We start from the raw sequence: 27,752 nt of genomic DNA on the forward strand, positions 1-27,752 counted from the left end.
CAATTTTATTTTACGAAGAAAAGACATTTCTAGTATCTTGTTAATTTTGTAATAGTTGTATCTTTAACATTATTTTATTCTTCATTTATCTACCTGTCCATAGCACAAGCAATTTATTCTCCATCATATGTATTAACTGAATGATTTTTTTTATATTTTATAATAATCACATAAAATAAAAAATAAAATATATTTTAATTACTTCCATTATCTTATCAGAAAATTACGAAGATAATTTTTAAAATGATTTTAACCAATTTTTAATCAATTTAGCATAATATATTAAAGAGTAATTTTCGACAGTTGCTAATGCTCAAATCATCAATTTATCACTATACAGTATTTTTTTTTATTTCTATTTTAGTTACGTACACTGCAACATGACATTTATATTTCAGTATAATGTATATTTTGATTTGTTTTCTCTTCCAATGTACATACGAATAATCAAGAGGCAAGCTTCACAATAAAATCCGCCTCCCGCAAAGAGATTTTGCTTATTAAGCAAATAATCGAATGCAATGAATTTTGAATATGACATAGCATATATCTTTAAGAAAACGTTCAAGTTTTTGGACATAGATTAGTGCAATATAATTTATAATTTATATCGCGACAAATATCATATAATACTTTTGTTGTACTAAAGTAATTATATTTCTCCGTTTTTGCTTACAACGAGTCCTTCGATCGATGAGTGTTTTTGTACAAAAGAAGTTAAGGTATATTATAGAAACCGTTTATAGTAAGATTGCAACTTAGTTTATGGTAAAAACGAGAGATACATTCATTATACAGTACCTTAATTTTTTTCCTAAAAAACTATGTTTTTTGCTGAATATCGTGAACTGACGATTTATTTGTTGACAAAAATTTTTTTTATAAATTTATTTGTTAATAAAAATTATGTAAATTAGAAAATGTACATAAAATAAGTACTCAACTATTCTTCAGTTTTTCCACAAACTAAGTGACGCGATAAAAAAGATACTATATATATATATATATATATATATGTACACTATATATATATATATATACACTATATATACTATATATATATATATATATATGTGTACACTATATATATATATACACTATATATACTATATATATATATATATATATATATATATATATATATATATATATATATATATTAGTGATATGACGTATGATAGTGACAGAATGATCAAGGAACAGGTTTAAATAAAAATCAAGAGTTAAACCGTATACACACAGATATTATTAAATGCTGGATATTATATAGGTAATATACTAAAGAGCACTTGCTTGTACTGTTGCAATTCTCGACTTGCATGTGTACAGCTATGTACATTTTTATATATAATAAAACCTGACCATTTTCATATGGTCGCGTTTGAAAAGTAAAGTTATTGATAACAAATCCACACAATAGTGTTCTTTTCTTATGTCACTCTCATTAAAGATGTTTTAAATTGAAGAATAACATCTGTTTAAAATCCGAGTATTCCTACCTGTCACAAATTAATTTAAATTCATATAGAAATTATAAGTTAAATAATTCTTATTCGTTAGCCTAATTTCAATGCATTTCCTTTTAGACTTTAGAATAATCACGTTTGCATATATATTACAGGTTATATTATCATCTTAAGTTTATACATTAGTATGTCCTATTGTCACATTATCCAAGTTCCTTTTTATACTCTCCAGATCTTTCATATCCGACACTACACTTTCACACTTGTATACTACTAAAGAATGATAAAAGTGAACAGCGAAAGCGACGAATACTATGAGCACGGGAATGACTATCACGGTGCTGGCAGTGGCAGCGGTAAAGGAATAGTCCCAGAACTTGACCCAGCAGAGAATAGCCACCTCTACTAGAAAGAGAAACAGTCCGAGTATCGTAGAAAATGCCCAAGCCAATTCGATGAAACCGCGCATTCTTTCGTGGGGCGATTCCGTTACGAGTCGCGAGACTTGAAGCTTGCTTATGGCTTCGATATTGGGTAAGAGATATGTGCTGATCATCAATGCAAAGATGTGCACCGACACTAAGAAAGTAGTACAAACTGCGAACATTACAAATAGCCATTCCGGTACCGCTGTTGGTTCGTTTATTTGCAGTTCTACCATTGCTACCTAAAAGATCAGAAAAACAATTAAATACAATTGGCTACAAGAATATTTAGTCAGTTATCGCGAGAATGGAATCGGATTAAAGAAAGTGATATCTGCTTATATAACCACAGATGTGCATGAAGATTACATAGAATTGTCGTCGACGTCAATTTAACTATTTTCAGGAAACGTTGTGTAATCGCATACAACCCGCTCTGAGTTAGAATTTTCCAGAAAAACAATTTTATTTAAATTTATTCTCAAAATATAACTGGTTATAAATATTTATTGCTTGTTACATTTAAACGAGAAAATGTATTTAATTATTATTAAGTGAATGAAATTAATTTCATGAAAAACAACATAAAACTCATTTAATTTTATTTAAAATTAAAAATTTTTGTATAAATTAGGGAAGTTTATGAATTTAATAAAATTGTGTTCAAAGTCTAAAGTCAAGTAAGCAATGTATATAATTTAAAAAATTGATAAAAAAAAATAAATTAATATACATAATTAAGTATTTATGAAGTTGTAAATATTTATATACTTTTTTAGAATATTATATTTAAAACAAATTTTGTATTTCATTCTTTTTTCATATTGTTCAATTCATGTAAATTGTAACAAATACAATTGTAACAGTAACAATAGTAATAATAAGAATGCTTAAATTATTTTGATGACATCCCCGAATTAAAATTGATAAAGTTCTTGATTCGATAATTAAAATATCAAGAAGATTAATGATTCAAGAAGATTAATGTGCTGAACGTTAGAAGAGGAAGCAAAAAATTTAAAAAAATGTCTTAAAGAAATAAAGAAGTATGTCTGTTCAGCCTTGAAATAACTAATTAAGAATAAAAAAACTTATCAAAATCTGTCCACAGAATTAGCTCGCAATATTTCAGAACCGGTTAACCAATCAGTTCAAACTTTATCAAAATGTAAAACATTTTTTTTTCATCTCTCATCGAATCATAATCAATTTAATTCTTTCAGAATTCTAATTTATGTAAAAACGAACAGTGTAAAAGCGAGTTTCTTTTCAAAATGCCATTTCATTATTTTTACAATTGTAGTTATCGTCAGTACGAATGATAAACACGTCCGTAAAAAAACAAAAAAAGCATATTGTTTCGATTTTCTACTTTAAATAACTAACAAGTAATCATTTTTTCTATTTTTTTTTATGTATATTCGTATTTTCGATATTATTCCTATGCGGATGAAAAGTTCTGAAATATTTAAATGTAACACAATGAACAAAAAGCAGTTAATTGTTAAAATTTTGAAGTTTAAAAAAATTTGTAAAAATTTATTTTATATAGAATAGAATTTATTTGCTTCAGTTTTATTTTATATTAGAAGAGAAAAATTTGCATCTTAATGGTACATACAATTATGATGAACAAAATGAATGTAATTATTATATGCTTGCGAATGTAATTATTATATTCTTCCGAATGTAATTAGTATATACCATTGCAAATCCACTAAGAAGCTCTGATGTAGTTGCAGTTGCTTTCAGCTTCGCCCTGCTCATATGAAGCCTTCTCCACGAGAGACTTTCATGCCCGTTCTGATCGTCAGTTTCAGTTTGTGAAAACGGTGCCAGCGGCGACGGCGGCGGCGGGATCTTCGAACCCGCACACGTACAGCAACATGTGTACGGTGTACTGTTGCCTAAAATGTAGCTGTTGGAGTGCGGACTAGGATATGAAAGATTGTTGATAGGCCTCATGTCCAGAGACACGTATCTGTTGTTGTTGTGCCTGTTTCTAGGTGATAAGACCAGCTCGCTCTGAACAGGGTACAGCGTGCCACTTCTGGAACTGTGCGAGGAAAAGCTAGATTCGCTCGTCGGAATCTGCTTCGTTGGCAGATACGCCATGGACATTGGCCGAGATCTTTGTCCACCGCAAGGAATCCTCCACGCCGACTGCGAGATATCGCTTTGAGTTGACTTATTGAATTTATTACCTCTCACGTCTTCTCCCATATCACTGAGCGTACTGCTACTCGCATTTAATCTCGTGTGACTCATGACGCTGGGCATTTTCTCATCCTGGACACAGTCAACTAAAGCGCTCATCTCTTGGACGTCACTTCTTTTCATTGATCGATAGAGTTATGACAACAGGAAATATGGCTATGTGTTGAAGTGTTTACGCATTTGGCACATCGCTCGTGTTACTTTCGACGAGACATTAAGCGATTCGATCGGATACTCGAGGGCACGCAGGTACGTTAAGGTATATTACCGCACGCAATTCACTCCTACTGTTCGTATGAAGTTCCATATGCGATCGCATAATCATTTGAATTATAAATTACTCATTTCGTATTCAGCAGCGACTTATTATTGTCGTGGAATCGCAGAGTCTAAAGCGTTATGTTGGACTATCGCGTCGTCAATCAAGCGACACGACGTTATCTCTCAGAATGATACACTTGAAGCTTCGGGGAAACGTGCGGCAACGGCGGATACATGTGTGTCGTGTGTGCGTACCAACCGGTAAACGCGGAGCGGCCGTGCACCTGTACATCGGAGCTCCGACCGAAGACTGAAGGATCGCTTAGCCAAAGTACGGTCATGACGTACCGCTGTCTGAATCATAACAATAGTATTAATTACCTTTGAGCCATATCTACGATAATAACCGGCCGTGTGGCTTCCCGCGCGTATCTATGCGCGATTCATCTCTTACGTGCCCGCTAAGAGACCCCAATGTTGCGGCCAATGACGTTTGTCCTTGTCTTTCGGAACGGCGCGGCGATAAGACGATTACAAAGCAAGTCCGCTGAACGATGTTGCAAGAATCGCGAAGCGATGAGCAGAGGATCGTTCATGCCGGAAAATGAAGCGCGGAAAACGCGCAATCGAATAAAGTTCTTTCTAATTGTCTGTTCTCTTTTCTTCAGCGTCTGTGACATTGGGATTGATTATACACGTTATGTCGCGACATTACCATAAGAAAATCAGTCCTCATAAAGGCGGCACGGAATAAATGGCGATATTATTTATGGAGAAGCCTGCGTTCCGACAAGCGGAATTAATCACCTGTATGCCACGTTGCCGTGTGTTTACCACGTAACCATCGGAATATGCGGAGACCTGGTACAGCACATTCACTGGACTACGTCATTTTACCTTCTTTTTTTTGCAAGAGGGAATTACCAAGCTTTAGGTAGAAACTCGCGATTACGATTCTCGAAGATAATTTTGTATTCAAGTGGCGCGTCGGCTCGTTTGTCTTTATGTATCTAACGCAGGAAATTACGATGGCTCATCGTGTGCTTCCGTATTGCAACGCGTGTGACATGCGGAAAGACATCAAAATATTATTAATCGAAATATACACATTTAAGATATTTTAGCAGGAATTTCACAATTTTCATTTTAATAATGGATTGTTTGATGACTCAGTCTTTCCTCGTTAAAGATCATTACTCATCAATTTTCCATTAGATATTTTCACAACTGAGATAAAATCTCCGATAAAGAAAGAAAAGTATTTTAAGTTAATTAAAAAATAATATCGATTTTATTTATTCATTCTTTTCAAACGTTTAGCTCTTAGAACTTTCAGAACAAAGTCCTTCCTCATTTTTTATGATTTAAGTATGTATATGTATTTCATCTCGAAGTATGTATTGTCAGTTTGAAGTGGCAAAATGATTTAATCATTTGAAAAACTAATTTTCAGTCCAATTACAATAAAACCTGTGAAAAATCAGATAAGTAACTGCATTGGTGATATAATGCGTACCTGCGGAAGTATATAACATGTTTCTTGGTAATACTAATATATGAGGATCGTCGCAGATAACAGCAGCGAGACAATATAATTCCGCGTCGCAATAGTATTTGTGCAAATAATTTTATACTCTCCGGCATATTCCGGCAAAGTTAAATTGACGTATCGCGCGAAGAGAAAGGTTTCCCGATTCTTCGCCTTTCACGTATCGACCGTTTTGCAATCAAACTGGTTTTAACAGAACGATTAACAAAAATGCGATTCGCGGTGAACCGCGAACCTTACACCTTTATATGACAGCGGCACGATGTTTATATATTTTATTTCTTAATTAAATTTCTCTTTCATAAATCGTTTACATTTTCTTTTTTAATTAAATACTCCAATGTAGGTTTGTTGATGTTTTTGAAGTTATTTCCAAATATTTTTCTTTGAACTTGACACATTTGGCAACAAAACTTGTAATCCATATATATGCAAAGATTGGATAGTTTGGTAATAAAAATAAAAATTATTGGAGAAACCAAAGAACAACAGGTTATGCAATCTGTGCATTCTCGTGTGTATAAAAGTTACGTGGCCATTTGCGTGACAAAAATGCTGACAAAATCTTGTAACAAACGCGTGACAAGATCGGTAGATACATACAAGCTGGAGAATTGAATGTTTTGTTATATCAGAGTTTTGTGTAGATACGTAAAATATATTTTTTAATAAAATATATACTTCCAAATTATTCAAATTTTTAACCTTGATAATGATACTTATTAACAATTATACTTAATAACAGTTAATTTGATAAATTAATGATACCAAAGTATTTATTAAAAGTTATTTATCAAAGTATACGTATAATATACCGCTCATATTTTTAGAATTACCAAAACAGAATTATAAATGTTATAGGAATAAAAATAAGAATATTATATAAAATATAAAATAATTAAAAAATATATGGAAATATTTTAAAGTATAACATCGTACTCTTATTACATAAATCATATTCATTATATGTATGAATGTAACAAATGTTTTTTTATATAATATCTAAATACTGTGTATGTGTGTTCGCGCGCGCGTATGTGTCGTGTGTGTGTGTCCATATTATTAGCTATTGTTAATATTGTGAGTTTGATGTATCTTTGTTACTGTTTGAAGTGAAGTAAAAAATTGACAGAGTTATCATCATTAGTTCAGATATAATCTACGCTATGTACAGTAAAACTGAAGTGTTTTTCCATTATCGTAACTGATGATTACATGTGTATTTTTTTTTTTTTATTATTGATATTGAAAGATACGTATTAGAAGTCTGAGATATTTGTCATGAGTGAACGCGTTCTTCATTATTTCATTAGTGACCAGTATTGAGAGGAAAATTTTATTTTTTTATATGTACGTATAAATAACGAATAATAAATTAGAAATGCTGTCTTATGATATTGTATATAATAATAGAATCATTGGTTGCATTTAGCAGAAAAGTATGTAATTGTAAAATTCATTAATATGATTAGTTTTTTGTAGTTCCTACCAAATCTAAATATATATAAACCAGTCATATTTAAAGAATTTTACAACAGTTGCAAAGCTGCTTCTTTCGCTGAACGTAAACATTTATATGCAATTAATCTAGCATGAAGAATCACATAGTTGAAGATTAAGCGAAGAAGTTTTCCAAAATTCAAGAATAGAAAAGTTGCTTAAGTCTAAGAATGTTTTAGAATACAGAATAGGAAAGAAAGAAACAAATTCGGTATGTATAGTCGAATCTTCATATTGTCCATATTACTTCAACTCTTTAATTACTCTCCTCCTCTTGTCATTTCTGTTCCTTTCCTACTACTCGACGTTTTCCACATGATCACGCATGCGTAGAGTGAATATATGACCACATATACATGACTTTTTTTAGTGTATGTGCCTCCCTCTCCACCCGTTCAGCGTGTGACAGCGGCCCGGATCTGGAAACACCAATACACACCGATGCAAAAACCTTGGCTATAATCGACTGTACAAACATTGCGAGACAGGGAAATAATTTGGGTGGAGAAACTCGTGAGCCATTGCGAATTTTCTGCGAAGTTCCAAAGGCTCGCAATTTATAACGCGGTGATTATAGAGTGAGACAAGCAACGACCGCTAAATCATACAATATTTATACTTTATACGTCTTTCAGGGTGAATACCAGAGGCGTGTAAAAAAATGCTGCCCGCACCTGTATGTGCAAAAAAATTTGCTGCTATATAAAATAAGTGTGCATATGCAACTATTTATAAATATATAAATTTACATATACTTATCTATTACTTTTTAAATAAAACTATCTTTGATTAAAATCTTTGTAACTTTTGGCTATTGTCACTTGAGTTTTAACAACGAATTTCCAAAGACACTAAGCGTGTTTTTTTGTTTCAAGAACGATTGTATGTACTACGAGTGTAATAAATTCATATTCAGGATTGAGCATAATAATTAGTTAAAAAGTTAAATAATAACGTTAAAAAGTTAAATAACTTAACTTAATTTTAAATAAGTTTATTTTTAATTTCAACTCTTATGTTTAAAACACATGAACTTTAAACTTTACAACTTTAAACATTAACTTTTTTCCTAAATTAAAAATTTACTTATGTAAAGGAAAAAAATTGTAAAAGAAAATACATTTCCTTATAACTTTATAACTATAATATTATTTTTTTAATTATTTCATATAATGAATTTATAAATAAAATATTAAATTTATTTGATGCTTCATATCGTTATTACTTTGTTATTTATAGCTATGTAAAAAAAAATAAAAAAAATTACAATATTTTAATTTAATATAAACAATTTAATAAATTTTCAGAATTATAACTTTTAATATAACTTAATTTAATTTTAATATAACTTTTAATTGAATTACTTTTTTTATTTATGTAATAACTTTTAATATAACTTTTACTTAAAAATTTTATAAGTCATCAATTTCAACTCAATTAAAAAATATAGATAATTTATTTTAAAAAATATAGATTTAAATATAGATTTAATTTAAAAACAATAGATTAACTTACTCAATTGGTTCATACTTTTCCAAATAGAAATAAGATTTTCATTGAAATGTTTTTTTCAAAGAAATTTAATTTTAATTATGAGCATAAAAACTGAAACTACGATTTCATAATACTTTTATGAATTTTAACTTCGGCCGCTTTTGTTGTTCTGGCCACTTACGTGCTGTGCACACCTTGCATGTTCGCTAGACACGTCCCTGGTGAATACTATACAATTACGACACCCCAACGCGATTCGTTGTGATCGAGATCGAGGCGTACAGGCGGTACAGGTTAGCGTCTAACCAAGAGAATTCATCATTTAGCGTGATGTTTATTTATCTTCGAGGGCTATAAATAAGGAACAGACGTCATTTCTGCAGGTAACCGAGCGATACCCTGGAGCCACAAAATTCTCCTCTAGACGTAAGGCCGGGTACAACCCAAATGACAGTAAGTGAAATACTACGTGTAATTCAGAATAAATCATTAACATTTTCAGTAATCAGGGAAGATTCAATAATTTCTGTGAAATTTTATATGTTTTTATGCTCGAATTAGGTTTTGGTTTTAAAATATAGTTTTGTATGATATATGAGATGTACAACGTGACTTTAAAATCCTCTTGACACATTTAAGAAAATGATGTTATATACTGTTTCTGTTGTAGTTAATTTTAGCAAATGTACACTAACTGTTCTAATACTACAAAGGTTATATAAAAATCTATCTATGTGCAAAATTGCAATGTAAGTTTATTCTGTTCAATCTAATATTCATTCTGCTAAAAAAGTAATATTGAGTATTTTATAGACCGAGATGTTTTTGTTATGCTTTTATCTCACTAAACTTTATATACAGTAGCTTTAGTACGCATTGATGTACAGAATAATGCTTGAATGATTGAATTTGCTATATATTAATGATTTAAAGAAAATATATTAGTTTATGTAATATTTTGTTTGTTTGTGTACTTATGGTTTTTTAGAATACCATGGGTGGAGCCCACTTATGTACGCCACAGTCCATCTTTCAGCAGATTATGAACCAACAGAATCCGCAGCAGCAACAGAATGGGCCATGGTTGCAAACACCCCAGGTACCACCTATAAGCATTCCGTGGAGTGTACCAGCATTGCAACAATCGGAATTGGTTAGGTTTACTGGAGAAACCAGCTCAGGACCAATACTTCATCAGAAAAGAAAATTAGAAGCGCCAGATGTTGTAGATATGTAAGTGTTGTTCATCTGACACGCATCCATTTATTAATTATGTGCCAAAATCCTGATGATATGTTGTTTTTTAAATAGGCGTCAAACAAAGCAGTTTATAACAGAGGAAAAAATAGCTGCACATTTCAAAGATCTACACATTAGTTCCAATTATGAATCTGATAGGCCAGTGCCATCAACTTCCACTGCTCACATATCTTCCTGTCGTAAGCAATTAGATATGGATCTGGATATTGATGGGAATGCAATAAATACCGAACAAAGCGAGTTACATCCAAGATTGGTTCTTTCAGAGGAACTGAAGCGAATGCAAGAAGAACCTATTCTGCCATCGGCTCTTATAACCAAATTGTAAGTATAAAGTATAGTAAAATAATCTGATAAAAATGCAATGCTTTATATTTGAAAGAGAAAGAAAACAACAAATATATATATATATATATATATATATATATATATATATATATTTTAGGAGCTAAAACTTTTTTGTTTTCTTTCAGAGAGAGGCCTTCTATGGCACTAGTCCTTTGGGAACCACCAAACAGACATCTTCGTATCCTGCCAACGAGAGATACTCCAACTCCAATCCCGAACACATCCGACAATAATAATAATAATAACAATAATAATAATGATACTATTCCCGATCTAAATAACATGTCATCCAGTGCCACATCAGCGTTCGAGCCAATGGACTTATGAGGCTCTCTGGTTAGTACATTTATCTTCGTATACATTGAACATGAAAAAAATATAAATATTGTACTCTGGAAAAAAGTTTCAACATTCTGCAAAGCTGTAAAGTAGACTAGAATAAGGGATAAAGTACGTTCTGTGGTTTTTCCTATTGTACAATAATCATTTTAAGTAACGTGTTGCATTTGTGTGTGAACCATGTCTCTAATATTATTTTTATTCGATAATCCATGGATTTTGTTATTTTATTATACTTTGTCATGATTTAACTTTTTAAATACAATATATTTCTTGCATTGTATGTATTCTTTATCATATCTTATTTTGTTACAATTTTTTATTTATATCATGTGTAATAAGTATAAGCGAGAAATTATTATTATTATTATAAAAATATTTGTGTAACTATTATATTTACTGAAATAATGTGTTGAAGTTGAAAAAATGATAAGTATGTATATGGCACTTTAAAGATACTGAATATTTTTTTAATGACAGATTTTTTGGCTAGTTTACAATCCAAAATTTTCTTTGGCATAAATATGTAGAAAGACCACTGTACATTTATTGCAATTTTTTAATTTTTTACGTTTTACGAAAAATTGGGACATCGGCAAATCTGGAACAGAAATTCTTAGAATAGAGAAAACTAATTATATATATTACTAACAATTTTTTTGCAGTTTATATTTTGCATGTAATATTGAGAAAATGGAAAATGAATATTGAAAAGTGAGACATAATAAATGACAACATGTAATATGCGCGCGTGTTTATTGTGAATGAATGGATACAAGTATGTATTTTACATTAAAGTACAATATAATAAAATTCCAACTAGAATTTTAATATTATTTCTTTTTCCAATATTAGACAACAATCTAATTATCACAAGCATTATTAATTGTTTTTTTCTTAAGCTTTATAAACAAATTCTACATATCTCACTTTTAACTATTAATTATTCGTCGAGAAAACATGTTTGTATAACTAATTATCTTTAAATTAACTTTTGTCAACGGCAATGAATCTTTCAGCTTTCATTACGTTCTTTTGGCTCTATTGACTTGTAATTAGTTATATTTGATCATTTTATTTTTGATAGATGTGCAAAAAAGATCTGAAAAATATCTGAAAAAATATATTTAACAATATAGTTTATATCCATTTATATTGTACTCCTTAGGAGAAGCAAAAGAAGTTTTACAACTAGAAATTCCAAAAATTAATTGAATTGCAGGATGCAATCATTGTATAAGTAAACATTATAGATAAATTAATTAATTTATTAAATTTAATTTTATGTTAATTTTGTAATAATGGTTTTTTTTGCATAAAAAATCCATATCACTTCTGAATTTTTGCCGGGTTTAAATATATCCAAACTATATATCCAAATATATCCAAACTAGAACTATAAATATCTGATGAATATAATATCCGAATAATTTTATCTATTTACTCAAATCCAAACGTTCAAATTATCGAAAACATTTAAATCTTATTTAGAATTAAATCTACGATTTTGGGAATATAAAATTCAACAGACAACTAATTACTAACAAATTGTAAGTACAACATACCAAAATTTATTAAAATTATGTGTAATTTTACATAAAGACGTATACACTCTTACATAGAACCTCTTATATTTTGTATACTTTACAGTCACAAAGTGACTGCAATAAATACATATTGAATCTTTAGGAACAATAAAAGTAAACGTAATTAAATATGTTTCTTGAATTTAGTAAAACATTAATTTATATGCTCAAATTAAAAAATAGCTTCTTTTGATATTTTTTATTCTACTAAACATTCTTTTAAGGCTAACGAAATAAAAGTTAAATAAATTTGAGCAAAGTTCGAATATCCATGAAATATCTATACAAAAAAAAACATACAAAAAATATTTCTATTTTAATTACATTTTTGTTGTACATAACTCCAAGTTTCGCATATTAAATTTGTAATTAGTTTTTATTTTTTAACAGAAAGAGGAAAGTAAATAGTATAAAGTAATAAACGCGTGCGTAGACTGTTTGGATCACAAACATTTCATATGATTCGAATAGTTCCAAATTTAATGGCTAATTTAATGCATTAATTATTTGGATATTTAACTTCAGATTGTATTCACAGTTCTCATCTATACTCACAATAAAATTATATACATATATAGATATATTTTTTAAACTAAATATATTATTAAATATATTACTATTAAATATATTATGTTTTAAGGCTGTATTATAAACTCTTGCAGATTCCCTCTTCTTTGTCTTCTCTTACTATTCGAGCGGTCGATCTTCTAATAAAAGCTTTTTGAATTCTTCGACATCAATTAATGGTTCTCCGTTTATTGCTGCTACGATCTTATCGTCCTTCAACATTGTGACATGGTTACCTTCAACATTATACACTTCTACTTTGTCTCGCGTGAGCTAAAAAAATTTTTTATTGCTGTATTATTAGATATCGATTACAGGAAATTAAAATCTCGAACGTTTGCAAAATGTACACGGAAGCATATAATACCTTATGTAAGCCATAATCTTCTTCAGTCATATTGACTAATTGTAATGTGGGTTTCAAAAGTGTTATAGGCGCTCGTATTCGTTCCAAGGATTGCAAATCATATCTTTGAAGAGCGAGAATGTGCAAGTAAATGGTTGTACACAACGCTTTTTGATCTTCGGTCGAAAGTGACTTTTTATTATCAGGAATGTGCGAGAGGAATATATCTAACTTCTCTTCCCAGGTAGTACATTTCTCAAGAGCTAAAAGTAACTGCAAAAGAATATGACATATTAACAACAAAATACGTTTGAAAAATATTTTAGTAATCAACAGTAAAATCTACCTTTCCGCTTAAGGTTGATTGTATGGTATCCATCATAGCAAGCAAGACATTATTTTGAAGTTCTTCCTCTGTAGTGGATGGAATAAATTGCTCTAGAACCGCTTTGAATAGCTCAGGAGCGCCGTCAATTAGCACTAATCGACCACTCAAACCTTGTTTTTCCAATCGTCTCGCTAATTCGAGGGCAATTAACGAACCATATGAATATCCGATTAAGGAGAAACCTCTTTGCTCTTTCGCGTTTGGTAAGATATACTGGAAATTCCAATGAAACGTACGTTAGTCCGCGTGGAAAAATATTTTTTGATTCCATAAAAGTTTTGTTAAACGAAATATCGAATAAATATTGTTTTATCATTTACGCTCTTTCGCATATACGTACAGGTAAAAGATGATCTGCGTATTCTGGTATAGACATATAATGAGTTCCAGCATTTATTATTCCATATTGCAAGGCCATCGCGATAGGTCTGATCTTTGGCGCCAGTGGATTAAATATCTGTGCGGAACCCTGTATACCCGGTAAGAGGAACACTTGGAGCTTGCGCGAATCCATCCTAGTTTCTAATTTCACACAGGTCTCAATAGATAATTCATCGTTATTTAAAATTTGAATTAACAATTGCATGCCAGACTCGATTGATTGTTCATCGGTATTTTGATTCTGTACTTTCTGTCGTTCCAAGTCCTTATCGTACATCTCCGTCAGTTTGCCGAAATTTAGATTGCGGATGTTCTGCGCAGTGACGAAGATATCGTATTCGCGTTCTAGTATTTGCTTGATCTCGACGGCCATCGTTAAGTCCATGCCAAGATCGATCAACGGTATGTTTGGATCGACAGTCGTCAAATCTTTCACACCTGAAAAAGTGTCAAGAAATGTAACGGTATTGATAATGTATATTTTTAACCAACGATATCGAACGTCAGCAATCTATAACATTTAGAAAAATTTTCTACTAATAATTATGAAAATCTACAAACATTTGATAAAAATACTATAGATAAATAAAATTAAATATAATTTTTACTAGGAATGATTCTGTTAGAAATATAGTTTGCAGCTTGCAGTTTGAAAACAGAATTAATATTCTTGTCTGCATAATGCATATATAATTTATTTTTGATTCTTCTATTTTAATTTTATTTTAGGAAACTATTCTAAAATGACAACAATCTTACCCATTATATTTGCTACGATTTCCACAATGTTAACAGTTCCAGCACTCATATACTTTTCTGCCACCACCATGCTAGATACCACTGGACGATCCTGTAGCAAAAAGTTCTCCAGCTTCTTAAGGCAGGAAGATACCTTTTGCTGCAATAAACCGTCAATGACGACTTTCTCGTCATTTTCCTGCCTTTCTGTGACAAGACCAACTTCGCCTATCGCGCCCCATTGAATAGCCAGTCCCGGCAAACCGTCCGCTGTTCTGCGCTCGCAAATTCTCTCCATCACGGAATTAGCCATACCGTAATTCGTCTGTCCGGCATTTCCTCTTCTGCAAGAAACCGAGGAGAAAACTACAAACTGCCGAAGTTGCGGGCACAACTTTCTGGATAGCTCATCTAGCATCTTTGTGGCCCAAGCTTTCACCCTGAAAGTCTCTTCGAACGATTCCGGCGTTTGATTCTTGCAGATATTATCCTTCAGCACCACGGCGAGATTGAAGATGGCATCCACTGGGCCTTGTTTCTCCGCGGAGTTTAGTATAAATTCGCAATCCTTGCGACTCGAAGCGTCCACCCCCGTAATGATGAGCACATTCACGCCATAAGATTTCCATAGCTCGACTTTCATGCGCTGATAACCGTCCTTTATTCCCATTCTTGATGTTAACACTAAATTTTTGGCGCCTCGGAGTACCAGCCAATCGGCTAATTCCAATCCAAAACCACCCAGTCCACCCAGGATGAGGTAGGTTTTGTTACTGTCGCAGTAATATTGAGGATCAGCTAGAATAGGTTTCTTTTCAAGAACCTTTTTCTCATCGCAAATTTTCAAAAGTACCTACAAAAACATGTAACATAGCTTTATTAACTTTTTTTATTTTCTTACAAACTATATATATATATATATATATATATATATATATATATATATATATATAGAGAGAGAGAGAGAGAGAGGGGGGGAGAGAGAGAGAAAGAGTTACATGCGTTTTTACTGTAATTATATATAATTACTTCAAAGTAATTTGTATATTGATTAAAGTATTGATAAAATGATGAGATTATAGAAAATCCTATTTTAAATTTCTTTTACCTTGCCTATATGATTTCCGGTTGTCATATATTTGACGGCCGTTTCTAATTCATCCTTTTTAAAGACTTTTCTAACAAGCGGTTTAACAGCTCCATTTTTCAAACCCTCGTTCACCATATTATATAAATCTTCTTTCTCTTCCTCCATTGTAGAGGAAAGCAAAATATCTAGCACAACTCCGTGGAAACTGATTTCCTTCAAGAAAATCATCATTCCTATAGAATTATTTGAAGTGACGTCAAATGCGCCAATTTCTAAGAAACGACCACCCTCCCCTAGACAGCGAACTGATGCTTGGAGCCTTTCATCGGGCAACGAATTTAAAACAATGTCCACCCCGTTGCCATTCGTTCGCTGAAGTACCATCTGTTCGAAACTGACGTCACGCGAGTTGCCAATATGATCATCCGGAATCGATGGGAACATCTCGCGGATGAATTTACGTTTTTCTGGCGTTCCTACGGTGGTGAATATTTCGCAGTCTTCGTAAAGAGCAAGATGTATTGCTGCCTGACCGACACTACTACTGCCGCAATGAATGAGTACTTTGTCACCTTTCTGCATCTCACCCCGCTGATAGAGCGCGTTATAACACAATGCGTACACGTATGGCACGGTGGCCGCATCTTCTAATGACCAATTGTCAGGTACGTTCCAACAGAAGCGTTTATTGGCTTTGATGATATTCGTTATACCTCTGAAAGTATAAATATATCGTACACATCTCAATTTCTGGAGTATCTTAGAATGCATAAGACGATATTTTCGAGAAGACATATAACAGCAATTAATCAATTAATGGTTATATAAACATTAATAAAGTTAAAGCTTATATACAATATAGAAATTCGTAAACTTCCGAAAGATCTCATATGTATACAATAATCCAATCATAGATATGTTAATACACTTTTGAAAATATGCTAGAACTTGATCCTTTCATGTTAGCATAGGATATGTAAAAGCTTTTTTTTAAATGATGGAAATAAAATAAAACAATTTTTTTAATACACATGATTTTGCAAATATAAAACACTTTTAATAAAAATATTACTTTCGACAGCAAAGTCCCATGACACGACAACCAGCAGTATCGATACCAGCATACTCCAAGCCGAATAAGCATTTATCATGTCGACTATGTAATGAGTCAGTATCCAGAACGAATTTTCCTGTCGCCAACATAACATCTCTAAAATTGAGAGGCGAGTATACTACATGGACCAGATCCTTTTGATCAGGAGGTAGAGAGCCTTCGATCCAACGAAGTGAACTTGGGTCGCCAGGTATCTATTACATGTATATACGAAAATAGAATAATTATGTTGTATAACTGTATATAAAAATAATAATATAAATGTAATTACGTATACACGCATTTATATAAGATGTTTTGGAATTACGGTATGTTTTCTTGAATATTATTATCACAGTTGGGTAATAACTAATTAAAAAGTTAAATAATAAAGTTAAAAAGTTAATTTTTAACTTAACTTAGTTAATTTTTAACTTCATCTAGTTATTTTTAAAACACAAACTTTAATTTTTTTCCTAAGTTAAAAATGTACTTGTGTAAAAAAAAACTTACAAAAGAAAAAATATCACTGTATAATAAATATTCTTATACATAAAAAATGACATTTTTTTGTTATTTCATATAAACATAAGTTACAAATAAAATATTAAATTTATTTAGTCATATGGATCATATTGTAATAGTCTTGTTATTTAAAGTAAGCTAATTAAAAATAAGTTATAAATAGTCGGAATTTAGTCAACTTACTAGCAAAATGCGTTCATTAATAAAAATTACGGTGTTCTAATATAATATAAATAATGCTTCTTAAAATTAATTTTTAATTTGACTTATAGTTTGATTTTAACGCAACTTTTAACTCAATTTTTCATTCATGCAAGTTTTAATGTAACTAAATTAACTTATTTGAAAAAAAAAATTAAATAAATATTAAATTTATTCAACCCTGATTATTACGTACCATTTGATCAACATACGCATGATGAACAAGTTTTGGCTGTAGACTCGACAATGGTTGATGTCTGTAGGAACCCCATATTTTTCCCGGTCTCAATACATTGATCGGCAAATCTAACCGAAGCTGTTCCACGTATAACGGGTTTTGTAAGGAAAACTGAGGGGCTTTGGAATCTTGTATTAATATACTTCTAATTATTTCTCCACCTGGTTCCTTTCTTAAGCAGTTTACAAAACCTAGCAAACCACTTTCTAATTCTCCCTCGCTAACAAGTATTATCCTCATGTCGTTGGTCTCATTTTCTTCATTCATCAACGAATTCAATTTCTTGAGCCAAGTGAACTCATTATTGTTAACATGGACGACTTCTGTTTTCTTGATTTGAAGCTGCTCCTTCTTCTTTAAAAGTACGATAGTCTCTTCGCCAATACTCTTCTCTAAAATCATATCTAAGTTCTTCGAAAATATTGGAAGGTTTTCAAATTTGGACGATTTTTCTCGTGTTAATACAAAACCATCATTTCTCAGTTTCGGCAGGATTTGCTCCAATTGATGTTTCTTATTTTTTGAAAGTAATCCAATACCGATGGCGAGCAGAATATTATCTTCTTTGGACACTTTATTAATATCTATGGAAATCACGTTCGTGGGTAACGAATCGACGTCAAAATGATTAGATGGTGCAGACAAATGCACGTTCGCCTGAATCAAGGGCAAGTCATTCAAAATCTCAGTGAGCATGGGTGACGCCAATTTATCCGTCGTCACATTGTCGGAATCGTCGATCAACTCGATGGTCTTCACATGAATAGCTTGATGATATTCGATCGCAATCTGCGTGGACAATCTGATAGCCTCCTTCAGGGATACTTGTGCTCTGTCGCGATGAGCCACAAATTTATATTCTTCGAGAACTGGATTGTTATCTAATTGGCGAGGTAAGGCCGTAGCTTTGAAGCCACGAATTTCAATTCCACCTGATATTATGGTTTCCCATTCTTTATAAACGTGTACAGGGAATTCTGCAAAGAGAAATGCAATATATATCAGGCTTATTAGTGCTTACATCAAATTTATTAGTATAAGAGCTTTGTAATAGAGAGCAATTAAAAATCCGTTGCTGATACTCCGATGCTATATGTGTATATTTGAATTAAAAAATGTAGTTAATCTTCTTATATAAATCTCACGAAATAAATATTCGCGAATTTGAGAAACAAAATGTATAAACTTACGTTTGTCTTCTGAATCCAGATTTTGAATTTCTTGCTGGTGAAGCTTGGTATCAATCACGATTTTATGTATTTTCGCAGGCATATATAAATTTTCCGTATCCATTCCAAGAATCATCATTTGTAGCATGTTGTCTATGAATGTTACCCAATTACACATCCAAGCAATGTGTCCTTTCCTTCGTGATAGGGATACGCTTTTTAAAGAACGAAAAGCGCCTGAATATTGATAACCCCGTAATCTCAGCTCTTTATAAATGTCCTTAGTAGTTAGCACTTGTTCCTCGTCATTTATTGGCAAAAGCGTAGTAGGTATTTTTTCTTGCGCAGGGTTCTTCACGACTCGAATAAATCCAGTCGCAATCAAAGTATCGCTATTATCGTCCGATACTTCGAATCTGCCAGTGCCTGCAGAAATAATTATCGCAATTAATTAAAATATTATAATTAATGAGAACATATGACAAATCTTTGCAGAAAAGTTATTATAAATATTCTTATAAGTAAAATATATTGCATTCATCCATTTTAAAATATAGTTTACAAATTTTAAAAGAAAGTATATGATTAAAAATAAAGTACTCTCTCTCTCTCTCTCTCTCTCTCTCTCTCTCTCTCTCTCTCTCTCTCTCGCTCGCTATATTAATTTTACATCAACATATTGAATATTGACATCTGATAATTATTCAAATTAACATAATTAAAATCAAGAAAAGGCCAACAACGGTCATAGCGGATGTTTGTGTTCAATAATGAGTTTATAAGTTGATTCTATATACATTTTTTATTTCTTCAAAATGTGCGTCGTCATATTTATCGGTCTTAAAACGTATTTCTTAAATGAAATCAGAACAAATAATTTTTAAATTTTATGTACTATTATGTAAAATTGTAAAATTTGGATTTTTTAATCACATAAGAAGTTAGATCATTAACTAAAAAATTAACTATAAAATACTAAATATCCTGCCTAAATAAACGTGATTGTGTCGTAATTGATGATTTTATATTGAAATTATAAATTGTTAAATGTAGTTGAATTATATGTAAGCTAAAAATGTCAACCACACTGACTAGTAATGGTTTTTTTGTTAATCACAATAATATATACATTTAGTATAAAAAGAAGTAATAAAAATACCTTTTTGAACCATTACTGTTATCTGAATCTCGCCTTCTTTAGGTATATGGATGATACGAGTAAACGTGACATCTTCAAAGACGACCGATAATTCTGAATACATTTCCGCGTGCAATGTGCCCAGAATTTCCCAAACGAAAGCAAGATATCCTACGGCAGGTATCACATTTTTCCCATCAATAACATAACCAGCCATATACTCAAAATTCTCATCTTGTCTTGACAAAGTAATGATTCTCTCCCCAGAAGTTATCTTCTTTGGTGCTTTATATTTCGTTACGAACCAATCGTCAGAATGTTCCCATCTAGAAGAAGATTGAATTGTATTTAGTTTATTAGCCTAATTCCTCAATAAAGCATGTAATTCGTAAAATGTTTTTCGTATGTTTCCTTACTTTTTTTTTATAAATTGGCACTTTTTAAAAATAATGATCAAAAGACGGTTAAATTTGGATACATTGAACGAAAAAATTCTTGGTTTATTTCAGACAACTGAGCATTTAAATTTCTAAAAACCTACCTAATAGAAGGTGAGATCATTGGGGTACCATTGCTAACTGGATACTCGATCGGCGGATAAAGACTCACAATATCCGGTTGTAATCCAGTATTGTAGAGTTTGCCGATTGCTTGCAAAACAACCTCGACGTTGTCTTTGTGACCGCGCTGTGTGAGCGCAATATTGGTGACTCCCGTATCGAGGGATCGTCTGAGGATGGCCTGTAGCAGACCGTGAGGTGCAATCTCGATGGTCACCGCGTCTTTCGGGATCATACGCGCCGTTTCTTCGAATAGTACGGGATTCAGAAGATTATTGGTGTGATATTCGGCGGACGACAACTTGGCGGCCACGGTGGACCATTTATTGCGTGGCACAGACGAGCTTACCCATTTCTGGCTGCGCGGCTTTGGCTCAGGAATTACCTCGTTCAGATAAGCCAGAAGTTTTGGTCCGGCAGGCGCGATATAGCGACTGTGATAGGGTATGTTGCTACATGGCACTTCTTTCGCAAAGATTTGCTTAGCCTGATTAAATATACGTAGGCTTAGTTAAGATAAATATTAAAAGAAATATTTAATTCGGTAATATAATAAACAATTAAAATTGATCATAAGAACCGTGATAAAAATGCCATATATTGCTTATTTGTTATAATGACATAACTTAAAAAAAAACTCTTTTAGTTTAAAAGTTTTGAGTTTAAAATATCATTTTAAAATTTTATTTTAGTATAATAATTTAGTTTACTGATTAAAAAAGAATAAAATTGGCTCTTCACTAAATGTGTTCAGTTCTGACATCAGATTTCTCTTTTCTTTGCAAACAACTCAAAAATTACAATTTTTGAATGATGTCCCTGTGTAAAAGATAAGCAATATATGCATAAAGGTCATTACATTCTAACTAATATGTTGAAAGTTGCTTTAACATCGTTTTGCGTTGTTAAAATTTTACATTTAAATTATAAGTTGTATATATATATTATTGTATATTTTTTATCAATAGAAGTTTAGAACAATTCAGAATTTCTTGATTTAAAAAAAAAAAACGTTGTGTTAGTCAAACCTGTAGTTTGGCGACAAATTCTTTCATAGACTCAGCGGGTCCACTAATCGTGCTGCTGTCAGCACTATTGTGACAAGCCACTTCGATGTCGGGTGGGCACATATCTTTGACGTCCTCGTAGCCAAGACCGACAGCTGCCATTGAACCGAAAATTACTTCAGTTTCGATGGATGCTAAACCTCTCGAGTACGCTGACAAAATCATTTGTTCAGCTGTGAAGCATCCATCTGCGTAAGCGCAACCAAGCTCTCCGACAGAATGACCAATAATATTGTCCGGCACAATGCCTATTGACGTGAGGAGATCAACCAGACCAATCTATAAAATGTATACTGTATTAAAATTTTTTATTTAATTATAACATGCATAAATATTAAATATCTTTTTAAATATCTATATAATATATCTAGTTCTAATTTTTTAAGTTAGATATACATATATTTTTAACATAAAAATATAAAAATATCTTATAATTAATATAATAATATTATTTATTATTAATTTAATTTGTTAATTACTTTTAAAAAATTTTATATCTATTATATCATTTATCTTTTTCCAATTTTTAATGTTTTTTTTTTCACAAAGTATAATTTATTGGAAGAAATTATGTATAGTAATGTTATAAACACATGCATAGCTCACCTGTACCGCCGCGATACCCACAAACGAATGCAAAATATTGTCAAAAATGCTTTTGTCTGTGTTTGTCAATATATTAATGATGTCTACACCGCGCGGTCGTAAGACGGCATCACATTTTTTAATAGCTTCGGCAAAGACAGGGAATCTCATTAGCTCGATACCTGTTTGAAAGTAATAAGTTAAATAAACAAAAAATATTAAGATAAAATATAATCATTTCTATTGTTAGAGAAATTATGAAGAAATTAATACAATCAATACACGTACCCATGCCAGGCCATTGCGATCCCATACCGGAAAACACGAACCATACCGGTCTCACAGATCCCAAATAATTTTCTATTTCCCTTATGGAATGCTCCGTCTTCTTCGAGCCGACTATTGTATATCCTCGATACAAATGTCCTTGGACATCAATAGAGTGAATGTCATGCAGCAGACGGATATATTCAGCATCCATCGGATGCTTTTCGATCTATGAAGATAAAAATTAATTTTCTCATGAATCTATAACATATCTGTTCAATGTTGAGTATTTTGGTGTTTCGCGTTGAATCGTATAGGAATTTGCTTAATATTATGCTAAATTTTCCAATTCTGTCATTAATCTAGGAATAATATGTTTCATTCATTTTCTATATTTTATATTATTTAACTTCATATGACCTTTCTCTCCTATTATAGTTCTTCATTGATTTTTTACTTACATCATCTAGGAACACTTTAACAGAATCCTCTGTACGTCCAGATACTGTTACGACTCTCGGTAAATCATCAGAAGGTGCTCCGTTATTGATCTTCTTTTTTGAATAAGATTTTAACACAACATGGCAATTAGAACCCCCGAAACCGAACGAGTTAATACCCACGTAACCACCATTCCAAGGTGTCGGTTCGGTGACGACTTTGAGCCTACCGTCTTCAAGAGTTTTGAACCCTTCACGTGGCCGTTTATAATGCAAATTAGGTGGAATTATTCCAGTTTCCATTGCTATTAACATCTGACAAATGTTGCAACTTAAATTAATACAGCATTATCCTATTATTCAAGTATTAATATATCCCCGTACTATTCTAATGATTCAAATCTTAATATTTAAAAAATTGAATTTATTTGAATCTTTGGATTCGCGCCCGCGGATTGAAAACATGATTTTCATTATAAAAAACAAAACGGAAAACTAATTACTAGTTAATTGGAACTTATTTAAATTTTGTTTGTTCTTCACACACATAGCTAAAAATATCGTTATCAATCAAAAAAAATGTTTGTCATCTAAATATATAAATCAGAAATATATAAATATATAAATTAATATTTCTTTGTTAAAATTTATGAATATTTAATTAAGTTTAAAGACTTTCTAAAGATTTTCAATAGATTTTAATGTTACGCAACGTTTCTTTAAAAAAATAGTCACCTTAATAACTGAACATAGGCCGCCAGCAGGCTCAGAATGACCCATATTTGATTTAACAGAACCGATCAGCAAAGGGGTAGGTCTATCTTTCTCGAAGAAAACTTCCTCGATCGCGTTGAGCTCCTCAGGATCGCCGGTTTTGGTGCCAGTACCATGGCATTCCAAATAGAACAGATCGTTCGGTGACAAACCGCAACTCTCGTAGCAATCTTTCATCACTTTGCCCTGCATCGCGCTTGACGGAAATGTAAGGCCCTGCTTCTTGTAACCATCACAATTCGTTTTGCTATGGACCACTGTAGCGTAAATTCGTTTCGCATGCTTCGCTTTCTGTAGATATATGACGGAAATTGTCTCGCTACGACCATAGCCATCAGCGTCGTTGTCAAATACCTTACAGCGTCCATCAGATGATAAAACCCCTGCAATTATTATTATTATGAATATATAGAAATAATTATTTATATCTTCAATTCTTTGTATAGTATACATATATTGATTCTCTCAAAAAAATAAAACCAAGTATAAAAAAATCTTGTTTTATATTTTCGACTTATTGTTTCATATAAAATATTCTTATTATTAATTTTTTTATACGATATCTTCACGTTATATGTATGCGTAATATCAAGTAGTGATTATGATACAATTTGTTGGAATCGTTAATATATGTATATCTCAAATTACCAGAACACAAATTTTAAAACTTTAATTTTAAAGAGTTTCTCCTTTCTCTTTTTTTAAGCCTTTATACAAATAGCTTTTTACAATATACAGATGTCCCTTTATATAATAACAAATTTAACTTGATTATTATTTAATTTGATTAATCAATATAATTAGTCGATTAATAATAAATATAATTTTCTTTTCAGTTAAGAAATTTGTTTTACAATAAATCTTTATAGTAAAGAGGAAACATGGGGTTTTGTGCAGGAATGTATAATTGAAGAGATTGTACCAAGACGAGCAAATTGCAACGACACGTAGGGATGAAGACACAGGTTCGATCCGCCCACAATAGCAGCCTCGCATTGACCTTTTATCAAGGACTGATAAGCGTGCTCCAATGCGATCAAGCTCGAGCTGCATGCGGAATCCAGAGCATAAGATGGTCCAGTCACTCCTAGCCAATAGGAAATCCTATTTGCCAGCATGGCTCTACTGCATCCGGTAATTCCAAAACCATTTACCTAATCATATACGAGAATATTAAAAATGGAAAATTACATTTTACCGATATACATACGATCAAATGTCAATTAAGGTGTTCATTGTCTTCAGTACTTAATTTTACTTGTAAAATCTTTACTTCCTACATTTCTCTAGCCTGTTGCATTCTTTTAATAATTTAAGCAGACGAATAATTATAAATTTTGAAGATTCGAAATTTAGAATTATCAATATTCAAAATTAATAAATAATTCAAAATTTTGTCAACTTTCTGGCAAAACGCGTTTATTAAAATGAAATTTTATCATAACGTTTCGACCTTAGATTTAGGTCCTTTTCAACTGAGTCGGTTGCAATGTAGACATTAAAATAAATAAATATTGAAAATTCGTTCTGCTTTCAAATTTAAGTTAAGGAAATAAATCTTAATTTCTCATTTATTTTTTGTTACGTGATACTATTCCACGGGACCTACCTGTAATTTTTCGTAGAACCAAGTTTTTTCAGATTCCGAAAAACATGCGCCGATAAAAACGCCGGTTCGCGATCCACGCAACAGTTTTGGATTAACTCCCGCGTCAATAATGGCCTCGTAAGCATGCTCCAGCAACATTCTGCACATTGGATCCATCGTGTGAGCCTGTTTGAAATGTACTCCAAAGAACAGTGCATCGAATTTGCCAACATCGTTAATCTTTCCTGTACCTTTGGGGATCTCTGGATGTTCTGTATTTACATAAATTTTTTAGCACTTTTTCCACAAAATAATATGAAATAATATGGGTGTATGTTTTATATGATTTAATACATATGATTGCTAATAACAATGAATTTATATTTATGGTAATTAAAACTTTTCCATTAATTATTATGATCTAGTAATTACCTAAGTTCCATCGGCGATCGTCATTCGTGACCATATCTACCTTATTTAGTAAATTGTTTTTGAACTCTTCTACATTATGGGACTCTGGAAATCTACCGGAAATACCAGATATAACGATTTCTTCGCCAGGTTCAGGTACTTCGTAACCTCTTTTAGTTTTTGCAGACATTGTCCTGAAGCTCTCCCGGTTTCGTAAATTTGAAGAAAAGAAGCAATGTTGCTCAAGTTAATTATCAAAAATTTTTAATTGTTTCTCTTATTAATTCTTGCACCATATAAAAATTTTACGATCTAGTTATTAACTTAACGAGTTCATCAATTGATCCTATGGACAACGAATCGCGACTGAAGAGCAAAACAGCGGGAAACAGTCTTATAACATCCCTACCTCCAAGAATCCCATTATTACTTTGAACTTCCTTAAAGAACAGTTTAACTATTCTAACAATGCTAATAATTTGCGTATCCACCGTTTGCATTATTGAGAATAGTTAGACAATTGTTTTTTAACTTACTATCTCAAGTATTATTCAAAGAAAATTAAATATTACAAATAATCACAGAATAATAATGAATTTCTGGGTATTATCCATATGAATGCATAATATATTGAAAATTGTATATTGTATTTTAATTAACGTATGCAGTTTTGTTCCACTTTTTAATAAAAAGAAATATGCATTTTTTCGCTATATAAAAACACAAGTTAAATTATGGTAAATTTTATTAATATAATGCAAAATTTAATAATAATGTACTTATAAATAAACTACTATATTTATTTGTTTTATTCATATCCATAATTCTTAATCTTATGTATTTGTAGTAAAAAAATAAAATTACATCAATTTTGACAAATATGTGCAAATTTTGCGTTTACGTATTCTATACATCTTTTCTTTTTACATTTAATTCACGTAATTTGTCGCTTATATATATATATATATATATATATATATATATATATATATATATATATACACACACACACACACACACATATGCATACACATACACATCAGAATAAAACAATATTTATAAAATAATACATCGTACAATTACGCCTGATATTTTGTTGCACTCAATTCTTCTACCTTATGCATTTGATAACCTAAATAATTATACGCAAAATTAATTATACTGTAAGTATAATTGTATATCTTTTATAATTCATCTATTTTCATTTTCATCCTTTTATAGTTATAAAATCAATAATTTTACGAGATTAATTTTAATCTTCGTATAAGTATAGAAAAACAGTTTATGTAAAAATCATTAAAAATAAACGTAAAAACTAAACATAAAAATGGAGTACCATTTAGGGTCAAAATCAACTGTAGCGTTAGTAATAAATAGTTAGTAATAGTGAGCAAACATCTCTCTTATAAATGTTCTTTTCCTACAGTTTGTGTAATGAATATTCGACATCGCAGTGACACAAAAGTCAAGGGTGACCGGATATCGCATCAGAATACATAATATATTTTCTCGTTAAAGCCCTCTTTAATTACACTGACGTAAATAGTTTCAATTAGATTAAGTTTCAATTAAATTGTAATATTATGCACGCTACAAGTTCTTTACGATTTGTCTTTACAATGTTTGGTAAAATATTTTTTTTAACTGTAGCATTTTTTCCCAATAATTTTGTTGTGTTTTCCAAAAAGAAAAACCATAATAAAAGAAAACAAAGAAAAAAAAGCACTTCTAAACGTTAATA

At 31.3% G+C, this 27,752-nt stretch overlaps 4 protein-coding genes and 1 long non-coding RNA gene across 11 annotated transcripts in view; 2 read left to right on the top strand and 3 right to left on the bottom strand.

Moving 5' to 3' along the window:
• Window positions 1–8,346, top strand: part of LOC105197877 (signal peptide peptidase-like 3) — a 13,912-nt gene extending 5,566 nt beyond the window's left edge. The window contains exons 7-8 of one of the 4 annotated variants that reach the window (XR_003268990.2): window positions 7,789–7,985; window positions 8,054–8,346. The gene's annotated coding sequence lies outside the window, so the exon portion shown is untranslated. Of the gene's footprint in view, window positions 1,409–7,788 lie in introns of those variants that run through there. The other 3 variants (XR_005575641.1, XR_005575640.1, XM_011164476.3) reach the window with 3 other exon arrangements.
• On the bottom strand, window positions 1,224–5,433 carry LOC105197875 (protein orai-2). The gene is made up of 2 exons (XM_011164469.3): window positions 3,596–5,433; window positions 1,224–2,133 (listed from the first exon to the last, which is right to left on the bottom strand). The coding sequence occupies exons 1-2, from the start codon at window positions 4,229–4,231 to the stop codon at window positions 1,642–1,644; spliced, it is 1,128 nt and encodes a 375-aa protein (XP_011162771.1). The 5' UTR covers window positions 4,232–5,433; the 3' UTR covers window positions 1,224–1,641.
• Window positions 7,507–9,205, bottom strand: LOC120358785. Its single transcript, XR_005575642.1, has 2 exons — window positions 9,094–9,205; window positions 7,507–7,837 (listed from the first exon to the last, which is right to left on the bottom strand). It is a non-coding gene; the product is annotated as an uncharacterized LOC120358785 (long non-coding RNA).
• Window positions 9,114–11,672, top strand: LOC105197876. Of its 4 annotated transcripts, none has more exons than XM_026137414.2 (5): window positions 9,114–9,205; window positions 9,296–9,365; window positions 9,901–10,145; window positions 10,224–10,496; window positions 10,646–11,672. In XM_026137414.2, the coding sequence occupies exons 2-5, from the start codon at window positions 9,360–9,362 to the stop codon at window positions 10,845–10,847; spliced, it is 726 nt and encodes a 241-aa protein (XP_025993199.1). In that variant the 5' UTR covers window positions 9,114–9,205; window positions 9,296–9,359; the 3' UTR covers window positions 10,848–11,672. The 4 variants fall into 4 exon arrangements, with proteins under 4 accessions (XP_025993199.1, XP_025993201.1, XP_025993202.1 ...); XM_026137416.2 differs by having other exon boundaries at window positions 9,124–9,205; window positions 9,892–10,145; XM_026137417.2 differs by having other exon boundaries at window positions 9,164–9,365; window positions 10,224–10,351; window positions 10,439–10,496.
• On the bottom strand, window positions 11,599–26,378 carry LOC105197914 (fatty acid synthase). The gene is made up of 19 exons (XM_026137410.2): window positions 26,033–26,378; window positions 25,622–25,872; window positions 24,935–25,166; window positions 23,974–24,395; window positions 23,260–23,553; window positions 22,820–23,027; window positions 22,553–22,713; window positions 21,908–22,225; window positions 20,861–21,366; window positions 20,341–20,645; window positions 19,203–19,607; window positions 17,971–18,989; window positions 17,028–17,263; window positions 15,974–16,670; window positions 14,887–15,718; window positions 14,087–14,565; window positions 13,705–13,959; window positions 13,380–13,631; window positions 11,599–13,285 (listed from the first exon to the last, which is right to left on the bottom strand). The coding sequence occupies exons 1-19, from the start codon at window positions 26,199–26,201 to the stop codon at window positions 13,133–13,135; spliced, it is 7,194 nt and encodes a 2,397-aa protein (XP_025993195.1). The 5' UTR covers window positions 26,202–26,378; the 3' UTR covers window positions 11,599–13,132.
• Between the last annotated feature and the right edge of the window lie 1,374 nt (window positions 26,379–27,752).

This window comes from Solenopsis invicta, chromosome 10 (assembly GCF_016802725.1).
Source record: "Solenopsis invicta isolate M01_SB chromosome 10, UNIL_Sinv_3.0, whole genome shotgun sequence".
In the NCBI taxonomy this organism is placed as follows: Eukaryota; Metazoa; Arthropoda; class Insecta; order Hymenoptera; family Formicidae; genus Solenopsis; species Solenopsis invicta.

Bases quoted from the DNA above. Each gene is read 5' to 3' on its own strand.
- LOC105197875 (XM_011164469.3), bottom strand. From the start codon at position 4,231: ATGAAAAGAAGTGACGTCCAAGAGATGAGCGCTTTAGTTGACTGTGTC. The intron at 2,134-3,595 runs GTATATACTAAT...CTGATCTTTTAG, and splicing joins TTCTTAGTGGATTTGCAATG to GTAGCAATGGTAGAACTGCA.
- LOC105197876 (XM_026137414.2), top strand. The intron at 10,146-10,223 runs GTAAGTGTTGTT...TTTTTTAAATAG, and splicing joins GCGCCAGATGTTGTAGATAT to GCGTCAAACAAAGCAGTTTA. The intron at 10,497-10,645 runs GTAAGTATAAAG...GTTTTCTTTCAG, and splicing joins TCGGCTCTTATAACCAAATT to AGAGAGGCCTTCTATGGCAC.
- LOC105197914 (XM_026137410.2), bottom strand. From the start codon at position 26,201: ATGTCTGCAAAAACTAAAAGAGGTTACGAAGTACCTGAACCTGGCGAA. The intron at 22,226-22,552 runs GTGAGCTATGCA...TACATTTTATAG, and splicing joins TGGGTATCGCGGCGGTACAG to ATTGGTCTGGTTGATCTCCT. The intron at 14,566-14,886 runs GTAAGATTGTTG...ACACTTTTTCAG, and splicing joins AATCGTAGCAAATATAATGG to GTGTGAAAGATTTGACGACT.